At 38.6% G+C, this 12193-nt stretch overlaps 1 protein-coding gene across 1 annotated transcript in view; it reads left to right on the top strand.

Annotated features, from left to right (window-relative positions):
• The window catches only part of MCM8 (minichromosome maintenance 8 homologous recombination repair factor), a 16388-nt gene extending 4523 nt beyond the window's left edge, over positions 1-11865 (top strand). Inside the window, exons 7-18 of the mRNA XM_009642789.2 lie at positions 599-684; positions 2213-2364; positions 3285-3483; positions 4258-4288; positions 4573-4713; positions 6439-6580; positions 7240-7435; positions 7705-7918; positions 8869-9078; positions 9665-9741; positions 10207-10396; positions 11773-11865. Coding sequence (XP_009641084.1) covers positions 599-684; positions 2213-2364; positions 3285-3483; positions 4258-4288; positions 4573-4713; positions 6439-6580; positions 7240-7435; positions 7705-7918; positions 8869-9078; positions 9665-9741; positions 10207-10396; positions 11773-11865 — 1731 coding nt within the window. The remainder of the gene's footprint in view (positions 1-598; positions 685-2212; positions 2365-3284; positions 3484-4257; positions 4289-4572; positions 4714-6438; positions 6581-7239; positions 7436-7704; positions 7919-8868; positions 9079-9664; positions 9742-10206; positions 10397-11772) is intronic.
• The last annotated feature ends 328 nt before the right edge of the window (positions 11866-12193 follow it).

The raw sequence follows: 12193 nt of genomic DNA, 5'->3' as shown, positions 1-12193 counted from the left end.
CTCAAATCTAGGAAAAAAATAATCTCTTTTCATTTTCATTTCACCAGTTATGTTTAAAAAGCCTCCACTTCACTGCAGTGGCTTTCTATGCTTAGATCGGGGGATTTTGTAGGTTTTGTTTAGAACGTTCTACTTAGTTTCACTGGGTTTTATCTGGATTTAAAAAGTCATTAGACATAGGAAAATACCCAGTTATTTTATGTTACTTGGTGTGCTCAAGTGAAAAAATTATCTCCTTTGGAACATCTGCAATTATTTAAAAAGCAAACAAAAAATGAAAACCAAACCCCAACAAACAGAACCCCCACAAAAAACATACACCACCTCCCCCTCAATACCCAAAAACTCAAACCAGTTCACCAAGGGGATCATGCAATTCAGCTGTATTTGCTCTAACAACTATGAGTCAGGGTTCAGGTGTCTGTGCTTGATAGCTCTTCATTAATTATGTATGTGCTAATTTGTAGTCCTAATTTAACTAGTTTTTTCCTGAAATGGTGTTAATTAATTGCTTTGCTTTCTTTTTTTAACCAAATAAGGCAATTTCAAATCATGATTTAAAAAAAATGTTGACAATTAATTAGAACTACTGTTACAGTGCCTTGTTCCTGAGTGCCGTGGCCGGTCCTTCACAGCTGACAGAAGCTCTCCTTTAACCACTACAGTGGACTGGCAGTCAGTTAAGTAAGCATCTCTTCCCTTCTGCACAAAAATGTAATGCAGCAGAGTAATCAAAAAGTGACAGGATGGCTCATTCCATATTACACTGTATAATTTTAATAATCTTATTCTTTTGCAGCAAGCACTCTTCAAAATTTGTATTACAAAGTAGTTGTTTTATCTGAGCACTAGCATACTTTGTATATTAAATCCTACTCAATATAATAGCTTCTTGGAAATTCCTCCTACCATGACTGAGTTATTTGAGAAATGTTCAGTTTGTGCTCTTTGCAGGTTTTCTTGATGGTTTGTAGTTGCATCTATTATTTAATGATTCCTTTTAATGAGCTGTAAGTCAACTAGAAAAGCCCTATTGAATTGCATTGGTCAGCTGTGACAGTTGACTTCAATGAACTGAAAGTAAATCTGAGGGTTAAAGCTTCTTTTGAAGTCATATTGATTGTGTTCCCCAGTCCTTAAGGTATACTCAGTAGAAGGAAATAGTGCTCTGCCTGCCCATTCATATACTTCCTATGTCTAATCAGCAAGTAGGTATGCCTAAAATTTGTGAGACCTTTGGTATGGGAGGGGGGGATAAGTTACTATTTCTAGAGAAATTAACAATGTTAAAGTGTAGGAAGGAGGATGGTAGTTCTGTTTTCATTGCTTCCATCCTACTATGTGCTGTTAGCACTATGACCATCCTACTATTGCCCCATAATATACATTCAGAAGAGTTTGATGTGTTGTTTCTTGTCCATCCTATTAGCTTACCACAGTAAGGGTGTAAGCTTGGAAAAAACAGAATTCTGCTTACTTTTTCCCTCTTACATGCAGATTCTGTAAGTTCATGTGCTTTTTATCAGAAGTTTTATTGTTCCAAATGACATCTAAATAAGTTTTGTTAACTGATGTCCTGTAACAAAAGTCATTAAAAAATTCATTAAAAATAGCACTGACATTCTTGTCAGCAGCTCTAGAGGGTGCTGTTTATTGCAGCTTCTTAAGAAAAGCTTGACTCTGAGCTTCAAGGAAACTATCAGAGCTCATGCAGAGCCAAAACTGGAACCTTGTTAGTTGCTAGCCTTTTACAACTATACAAAGAGTGAGCTACTGTTCTAGTTATGGTCTGAGGAATTTCTTGGGCTTTGTTAGGGTTAAAATGCCAATTAAGCACTCATCAGGGCTACAATGTCTGGCCTCTTAATTTTCGTATATGAGGTCCATCTTATTTCACGTACTGTACTTATTTCTACATAAGCATGCTCATCAGTTCTAGAAGATCTGAATTTCAACATTGATCATTATTTCTGGAGTTCATAGTTACTGTGTTTCTGGGTTTTATGTGTATATACATACAAATTTATTAGTCTGAACTGAAAAAGTGTTTCTCCAAATTCAGCACTGCTGTTTCTAGTGTTTGAGGGCATTTCTGCTGTCTCCCTTTTCAGTTTGGAAAGTATGGATTGGAAGGACACAGCTGCAGATCTTGTATGCCAAATTGAATTGGAAATGTTATGCACAGAGCCTACACTCACCTTGTGTTTTGCAGGGTGCAGGAGCTCATGTCAGATGATCAGCGAGAAGCAGGCCGAATCCCTCGCACAATCGAATGTGAACTGGTTCAAGATCTTGTAGACAGCTGTGTCCCAGGAGATATGGTCACAGTTACAGGGATAGTAAAGGTGTCGAGCACTGAGGAAGGTAAAATACATCATCTGAGAATACCTTTTTCCTAGGGTGTGGATTTTTCTAGTGATTGCACAGGAACAACAGCAATCCCCCTTAATGTGAGCTCTCAGTTGTAAATGGATTGAGTGTATATTTCTTCAGAAATTCCCAAAGTTTTGTTATGAGGAGTTATTTTGAAAAAGCCAGAAGCAGTCCTGTCCAAGAGGAGCACTGTCTTTAATGTCCACTGATAGGGGGTTTTGCAACCTGCTGGTCTATACGCAACGATGCTCCTGAATCTTAAATGCCAGTCTGACATCTGACGGTTTAGTATGTCAACTCATAGGAAAGCCTTCTCTGGACCTCTAATGTAAGGGGGACATCCTTATTTCCTAAAGTGTCTCTGAGAGACTTCTTTTTTCTTTTTTTTTTTATCCCCCCCAAGTGAGGTTGTAATAGAATATATTGTGGAGAACTGAAGTACTGATTTACCGCGAGACCACATTCTCTGCTTAGTAATCATTGGGAGATAGAGAAAATGATTAATTATCAAGCTGCATGTTTAATTCTTCTGCACTATGGATTTTGTTCCTCTAAATATTGAGTGGAAACATTTAATATTCAACTTGTATTTGACTAGAGTAACATAATAATTTAAAATTCCTGGAAAACCTCGTTTATTCTGGGAGAAAATCCTCTATGTACACACATACCCTCTAATTCAGCAAAATATTTTATTGTGTACCTAAATGGAGGTAACTTAAAGAACAAATGCCATGAGAAACTTACTTTGCATCAGTTTTTGAAAATGTGGATGTTCAATTACCTAAATATGAACACTTTGCACATGACTGCACTTAATATTTCTTAATTATCCTATGCCATTTTTAAATAATACCAGTATTTAATGATATAAAAAGTATTCCTTCATCCTTTCTCAATTTTTCTAACAGGAGCTTCTAAAAATAAGAACGACAAGTGTATCTTCTTGTTGTACATTGAGGCAAATTCTGTCAGCAACAGTAAAGGACAAAAAACAAAGAATTTTGATGATGAGACTTTTCAAAGATCTTTCATGGAGTTTTCACTTAAAGACCTCTATGCTGTTCAAGAAATTCAAGCTGAGGAAAATCTGTTCAGGCTCATTGTGAAGTAAGTTGTGTCAGACCTAGACTAGGTCTAGGACTAGAATTCTGAAACAGCTTGACCAATTTCAGGCAAACGTGACAGCTAATCTTAAAGCTCTGAAATGTCTAAGGCTTGTGCAATAGATTTAAAAAATATTAGTGGGCAAGGGGCTTGGGAAGAAGCGAAAGTATTGCAGTGGGGGCGTTAGGACTCTGGGAGGGATTTAGGGATACAAGGAAGTTAGGAGTGTTTCAGTTCAGCCCTGAGACAGAAAGCCACAGGTAAAAAAAAACTAGTTAATTTTACTCCTCACTGAGAAGATTCAACCCACAAGTCCTGGTTTGTTCTCTGCTCTGCTTTTCTACAGCAGAGCAGAGGTGTGAGAATTGAGCAGAGGGTGTGAAAGACAGTGAGTTCTGACCGAGGAGTATGTCTCTAGCTGGAGTGTCCCTTGGGTCCTCCCAGTGGATCAAAGAACACGAAACTAGCACCTTTAAAAGGAGGGTTGCAGGTAGTTACCTGATTAAGATAAGCAGAAACCACTGGAAAATTGGTTCTCCTCTGTGTTTGAACTTGGATGAAAGGCTTTTCTTATTTCAAACATATCTGGTTATCTGAAAATTTCAAGAAATTTGATGCTGCTAATGTAAACTAATTCTATTGGAAATTCAGCAACAGCTAACAAAGTTTTATATAGGTATAGAGGTATTCCATGACAAGAGAGACAGAATGACTGATTACTTAATAGTAATACAAGATTTGTATTCCTCTCATGTTACAGTGCTCTTTGTTTTTCAGCTCTCTTTGTCCTGCAATCTATGGCCATGAGGTAAGTAATTTAATAGCTCTGCTTGCAACTTGAGTTTGAAATGTTTATGCCACAGTAAACTCCTAAAGGATTTATAAAGCTTCTTTGGGGCGGGGGGGAAGGGGGCAGGGACTGTATATATAGGTGACTGATTCACGGTCACTTTCAGTGACAAGGAGGTGGCAGTCTTATACACCCTTAAGTTCAGCCATCCAGAAGGAAAGGGTTATTACAGCCAGTTCTAGGGAGCTGTCAGTATTGGTCACCACGTTCAAATACTAAAGTGTTGGTATGTACCACTACAGATTGTAAAGGCAGGTTTGGCCCTGGCATTATTTGGAGGATGTCAGAAATTTGTAGATGACAAGAACAGAATCCCAGTGCGAGGAGATCCACATGTTCTGGTCGTTGGAGATCCAGGATTAGGAAAAAGTCAAATGTTGCAAGTATGGTTTGACTTATTTCTATTGTCTGATTGTATTCTAATTCCTTGCTATCTTGACTTCTTGTAAGCATGGTAGGATAGTTGTGCTAAGACCAAAGGGTTGCTTGAGCCTGGCTGGAACTATCTTTTAATGTAGGATAGCACCCAAATATAGGATAATACCCAAAGGGGTCCCCTGCTGTCCTCTCCTTCCAGGGAGCCTTGCGGAAGGGATCAGGCCTGCTAAAACACTTACCAAAGCAGGTATATTTGGTCAAGCCTGTGAGCTTTCCAAGTACAGGCTTACTGTTCTGCCCTTACATATTTGGGTTTTTTTCACCAAACCTTTTCCCTGGTGAGGAGTTTCACTCCTTCCTGTCTTCATTTAGCTTATCCATTGACAAATAAGTACACTCTTGGAACTAGTGCAACTTTGAATATCATGTCACTAATCTTCTGTGATGTTTACTTCCAATCTCTTACCCTATTTCTATGCTGCTAGCACAGATCTTGGCTTTTTGGGAAAGAGAACTGCTGCTGTGTTTGGATTTTAATCTTGGTGGGCATTTCTGCATGACTGTGACAAAATCAGTTAGTAATAGTATCTTTTAATCTTGAACTGAATTGTTTTAAAGATCCATGTCTTTTCCCGTGGTTAGTGTGAAGTGAAAGAGGGACAGAGTTCATCTAGACCTACAGCATTGCATACCTCACTTAAAAAGTCAGAGTCTTTCTAATGTGGGCATGTTATGTTAGCATATGACTTGCAATAACTTAACCAGAGTGATGGATTTGTATGCAAGCATCTTGGCAAACAAATTTTTAAAGTATTTTTTTACTGAATAGGCACTCTGGCATACAGTAGATGATTTGGTTTTTTTCAAATCATTACTAAACAATGCAATGCCATTCAAGAAAAGTAATTAATTTGTTCCTCAGATAAGACCCTGAGACAAGGTTCCTCTCAGTCATCACTGTCACAGAAAAAGTAATCCCAAAGAGAAAACCAAAGTTGTGTAGGAGCCAGGTTTTTTTGTTTGGGTTTTTATTCAGTACTCAGTGCTTGTCACATCTGGTACTGAACAAATATGGTTTGGCTGTTATTTTTAAATAAAATAGGGGCACCAGTGACTATAAGGATTTACTGGGGAAATCCAGTTATGGTATCTGTATTCTAGGCAAATTTAACTGCAACATGTCTGTGTTTTGCCAGTGTATGTAGAATTTCTTCAAGCTTATCATGCTTTGCTTTTCTAGTTCGTATTTCAAATTGTAAGCTGCTTGCCGGATACCAGAGGCATGGACAAGACTAGGACTGCCCTTCATCCCCTAGTTGTGGGGAGAACTATGCTTGCTTCCTTTGAAGCAGCTTGTGTTGGGCACTCAGCCAAGATGTTAGTATAAATAGACCTGGGGGTCTGAAGATAGAGAAATGATATATCTGCAATTCCATGGTGTACAGCATGTCTCCAAGCATTTCGATATACTTTGAAACATAAATGTTGTGCCCAAAGTCCTAGTAGTTTTGATAACATGTAGAATGACTGTGCACAAATATTGTTATCACAGTTATTTCTACACTTCTGTGGAAGTATGCCTCTTGGGGTTGCAAGGAGTTATAACTTTACTGTCAGGACATGTTAAGTAGAAATAAATAAATCTGGATTTTCTTTGAATTGTTTTTCTAGAATAAGGCTTATCAAATTCTTCACCTTGGGGAGGGAAAAAGTATTTCTTTCTCTTCTAGGCAGTGTGTAATGTTGCTCCTCGAGGTGTGTATGTTTGTGGTAATACTTCCACCAGCTCTGGCCTGACTGTTACACTGTCTAGAGATGGCGCTTCTGGAGATTTTGCCTTGGAAGCTGGTGCTTTAGTGCTGGGAGATCAAGGTAATACTTGTAATGCTACAGATTTTATATGAACGAATGTGGAGGGAGTGTGTGCTGCTGAGTCTAAGGTTAACTATGGTGCTTGCATAATTGTGGAATGAAGATGTAAATTTGAAGTATGATATTGGCTTTCCACATCTTGGGAAGTTCTGAGCTTCTCCAGTGACTTCTTTGGAGTTGGTTCTTGCTTTCCTAGGGCTTAAGGTATGTAGGAAACTGCAGTTCTGCAATTCACACACCAGCCTTTCTTAATGTGTTAACTAGGATTTCCTTATTGAGAAATCTCTGACTTAATGGCAGCTACTGGATTCTTATTGTTTTTGAAAAATAGCTGGCTATTTTGAAAAATAGATTTTTCATCTATTTCTATTTTTAAAGTTTGTTTTGTCATCTTAATATGTGATCAAGACACTGCTGCTGTGAGCCAGGCCAACTTCATAATGGTTCAGCTGCAGCAGCATGAAATGAAAACAAACCTTGCTGAAATGGAGACTTGGTCCAATGTCTCCTGCAGTCCCTAAGACATTAGGTTGAACTTCTGATGGATTGCAGCATACAATCTATCAGATTGTTCAGTCAGCACTGGACTGTAGCACACACTTGTCCATCAGTGTAATGTGTTTTCTAGTAAGTCTTTGTCTTGTGTTAATTGCTTCCAGGTATTTGTGGAATAGATGAATTTGATAAGATGGGAAACCAGCATCAGGCTTTGTTGGAAGCCATGGAACAGCAAAGTATCAGCCTTGCCAAGGCTGGTATTGTTTGCAGTTTGCCAGCTCGGACGTCTATTGTTGCTGCAGCAAACCCAGTCGGAGGACATTATAACAAAGCCAAAACGGTGTCTGAGAACTTAAAGTGAGCACTTGCTGAAATGCAGCTTATATAGTTCACACTCAGGAGTAGGTGCTTCTAGCAGTCTTGTTGTTTGTATGTAAACTTTCTAGTTTCCTGAAACTTGAACACATGCTTACTGTAATGATTTTCATGGCTTTTGAGAGATAAATTGCTGTTCTACTTTATTCTGAATGAATGGGACAGCATTTTTGAAGTGTCTTTGAAGTGGAGCAGAGTTGCTGTAATTTTTCTACTTTATAAGCAGTGTGGTTTTCTTGTCTTTACTCTAGAATGGGGAGTGCTTTACTGTCGAGATTTGATTTAGTTTTCATTTTACTGGACACCCCAAATGAAGATCATGATCACTTGCTGTCTGAGCATGTAATGGCAATCCGAGCTGGAAAGCAGGCAGCATGCAGCAGCGCTGTTGTGACTCGTACCAACACACAGAATCGCTCTGTTCTTGAAGTCGTTTCAGATCGACCGCTGCTTGAAAGACTAAAGGTAGGACTTGTCCTGTGACTGTTGCTGTACCCCGTCCTGTGGTGTTCCTTGCATTGGGACCTGGCAATCCTGAGCTGCTGGCTGTCCTCAGTCTCCGACTCACATTCTTCTCATGGTAATTGGCTCTGAATGAGACGAAGCATTTAAGACTCCAGCCACCAGTTCTGCCAGTTGTCTGCTGTAGCTAATATTACGCACCCTGTTGGAGCTGCTAAAGATGTGTCTAAAGCCATCTTAGTCTCCACACAGAAGAGAATTTGTAGCTGAGCTGTGTTTTTTTGGTTGCAGTAGTGAGAAGACACTTTGCATGGGATGCTCTAAAGCAAGTTTGCTGTGTTAGATTTCAATAAAGAGCTACAGAACTAGACTGGATATAATAATTTGATATAACATGATGTGCTGTGAAGTATTGAATCCAAATAAAGCAGTGTGTAAACAAGTCCTTAGGCAACTGCAATTCATGATGGCTTTGGGGATTATAGGAGAGGAAGCATATTTCTTATTGAATTCAAGTGATCAGTTTGATCATATTGTCAAATAAATGCCAGGTCTTGGGAGGAATATCCCCTACTGGAGCTAAATGCATGCACTTTTGGAAATGGGATGTCAGTGGTGATGGTTTAATCTTCTCTGGAGATACATTAACAATTGGGAAATTGGGTTTTCTCTTTTTGAGAAAGAATTCATGATACAGTTTAATCGTATTTGGCACTTTTTGTCATTGCAAATGAGAAGCTTCAGCTGCTTTTTCTGAAATGGCCGAGTGTGTTTAATTAGATGTCTAACCATAGTATATGGACTTCTGAAGTACACAGTTGATATACAAAGCACTAAAGCCGTTACAGTGAAGATTTCACCAGATAAAGCATGGAAGATGAAGATTTTATGTCAAAAATTTATTGTGTAGGGTTCTGACAGACAAAAATCTAAGCCCTTTGTAATTGGGTTAGATCTTACCAGGAGAAAACTTTGATGCCATTCCACATCAGCTGCTGAGGAAGTATGTCGGATATGCTCGGCAGTACGTTCACCCAAATTTATCTCCAGAAGCTGCTCAGGTCCTCCAGGAATTCTACCTCGAGCTCCGGAAACAGAACCAAGGAGTAGACAGCACACCAATCACCACGAGGCAGCTAGAGTCACTGATTCGACTTACGGAGGTAAATGCAAGCTGTAATACTTAAGGGATTTGAAAGCAAAGAGATTATTCCTAATCTGATATCCTATAATTTTTGATAGCTTCTTCACAGCTATGTTTTTTTTTGTTGTGTTTAAAAAGGAAAAAAAAAGTGAGAATTTAAGAGACTTACAAATGCTTAAGAGCTACTGTTGCTTAAAGCCTCTTATAAAGTAAAGCACCCTTGAGTGGGTGGAAAGAGAATTTATCACATTCTCCCCAAAGGAGAGAATGGTGCAGGCAGAGACAAGCTGTTGCCCATCTTGAACTTAAACTGCTACTGTTTTCCCTAACACTATGCCTTAATAACACTACCTGTAATCTGCCTCTTCTGAAGAATAAGCTGTTAAAAAGCAGTGGAAGCTACAGCCTCATAATGCAAGTATGCAGGAGATTACGTTGAAACACTATTGAAAAAATAGAGGAACCTTTCTCTAAATCCTGTAGGCTCAGGTTCCATCTCTGCTCCTAAAATTTGTGCCTGTTGTAGGGTGATGTAGGCTTTTTCACATCTTTCACATATAGCATCTTAAATATAACTTTGTGGGGTTGTTTTGTTTTATTTTAAGGCACGATCGAGGCTGGAATTAAGGGAGAAATCTACCAAGGAAGATGCTGAGGATGTAATAGAAATAATGAAATATAGGTAATATACACTGCTTTAAAAATCAAGCATTACAGTGCTATTCATTCAAAACTTTTTTAAAATACAAATACACAAACATAGAGAAGAAATTACTTTATCAAGTTTAGGCCCATTGATACTGATATTGAGATGTTAGCTATTCTTTAAAAACTGACAGCAGCCCTAAACTGGATACAATTGCTTAGGCCTTTGAGTTGTATCATCATAGCAGTTATGTATACCAGTGCACAGTAACTTAGACATGAGGCCCTGCCAAAGGTTTTTCTCTTGTGCAATTACTCTGTTGTTGCAGTTAAGTTCAAAAGTTTGGACAGGTGCTCAGTTTAGGTTCCCTAGGCAGTGACTTATTAGGGGAATGGTTCTCTATGTGGCTTCTGAAAGCTTTCTCAAGCAGTTATGTTTCAGGAAGCAAAATAATACACTCTTGCTTTTGCCTCTTGTTGATCTTTTTATATATATTTTTAGCATGCTGGGAACCTACTCCGATGAGTTTGGAAAACTGGACTTTGAACGTTCGCAGCATGGGTCTGGGATGAGCAATCGGTCACAAGCAAAAAGATTTGTTTCTGCCCTTAACAGTATTGCAGAGAGAACTTACAACAATCTCTTTGACTTGCAACAGCTTCGACAGATTGCGAAGGAGCTACAAATACGAGTAAGTTTGGAAATGAAGCATTTCTTCAACAACAAACTGCAAGACCAGTCGAAACTACTTAGTGCAAAATGGAAAGTGGAAAAGGTGCATCTGTTGTGCCTCTCTGCAATGAACAGAAATAAGCAGTGTTTGCCACTTCTAGGCTGAACACTCCTCCTGAATTGCCTTTGTTTGTAAGCTTTACTAATCTTACTAGCTGTTTGACAGTAACAACTCCTTGCACTAGTAGGCATTGGTTCTACTTTTGAAGCTGTCCCTTAAGATTCTGCTTTGTTTCATGAAAGGCAATTTTGGTTTCAGTATACTTTACTCTGACTCCCCAGGGGATTCACCTATCTTTGCTCCCAAATTTAGGCTGCTGTGGTGTCCATGTTCTATTTCAGCAGTGCACTGACATTTCTGCTTGGCTTTCACTGGCCCAAATATGCCTTTGGGGTTTTCATTCCTACTTCAAGTGTCCCAGTGTTGTAACTTGATAGGAACACCATGTAGGACAGATGGTCACAAATGTGTTTTATTCTGTAATTGATTTGCATTCTATACTTGTAGGGGACTTCAGCCAAACAAAAATATTCAGCTAATTCTACTCTTTGCTTCATGATAAAAAGGTTTAAATGCCGATTTAAAACTTAAAACTGGATTGCAGGTATACTAACTAAAAAGCAGTGACAATTAATTTATCTTTATTCAACTTACTATGGGCAATAATACTATTCTTTCTGTTTCCTGGTTAACCTACTTTGCCCTGCTGGGGTGAGATAGCTCCAGTCTCCAAACTTGTTCAAATGTTGACTGTGCATAATCCTGTCTGACAGAACATGTTACTGCTAGCTCTCTTCTCACATGATCATTCATTCAGTGACTAGTTACCTATATATAATTCAATTAATTCTCATTTTCCCTTTATAGAATATTTTTTCCCATTCAAAGTTCTAGACCTGTAACAAATACCTGGAAATCAGTATTTGCTGTAGAAACCAGACTTTTCTTTGGTAGATACTTGTGTTTCAGAACTTAGACTTATACATAGGTTACTCTGTATATATTTACATGACATTACAGTATACATTACGACTTAGACTTATACATAGGTTACTCTGTATATATATATATTTACATTACATTACAGTATACATTACTCTGTATATGTATACTATATTTTCTGCATGCCATAAAGTAAGTAAAGCACAAAAGGGTGCAACTCGACTGTATGTCACCACCTAGTAGGTCAGCTGTTTGCTAAAGAAACTAACCTATTCTTAGCTCACTTTATTTCACTAAGTTCTTTCAAACTGTTTGTTGCTTTACATCAGATAAAATGCCATTCTTTAAATTTGATATTTGGCTTTTGTCTTTCCTTTTTTTTCCCCTCCTAGGTATCTGATTTTGAAAGCTTTATTGGATCCCTGAATGATCAGGGTTATCTTTTGAAAAAAGGTTCAAGAGTTTATCAGCTTCAGACTATGTGAAAAGAGCTGCTGTGATAAACTTTCTTGAGACACAATCGTTACACCTGGAAGGGACTGATGGACCCACAGCAATAAAGCACGCTGAACTGCAGCCTACCAGGGTAGGCGAGGCACTGCTGGCACTGGTGCTTACTGAGGTGTGAGATTGCCTCTCAGAAGCTAGCGGTGCCCACAGGCTTGCTTGAAGCTGCCACAAGACAAACTGACACATGGTATTGCTGCTTGACTCATCCTATAGGTCTGGTAGCCCAAATGAGACTGTGTAAGACTAGTGTGTACTTCATCATCCTTGAGGAGTGGAAAGCGTATTTTACATTGACGTTATCAC

The sequence above is a fragment of the Egretta garzetta genome, unplaced genomic scaffold (assembly GCF_000687185.1).
Source record: "Egretta garzetta isolate BGI_Z169 unplaced genomic scaffold, ASM68718v1 scaffold360, whole genome shotgun sequence".
Lineage (NCBI taxonomy): Eukaryota > Metazoa > Chordata > Aves > Pelecaniformes > Ardeidae > Egretta > Egretta garzetta.
Note: the sequence above shows the minus strand (reverse complement) of the source record. Positions and strands in the feature narration are given on the sequence as shown.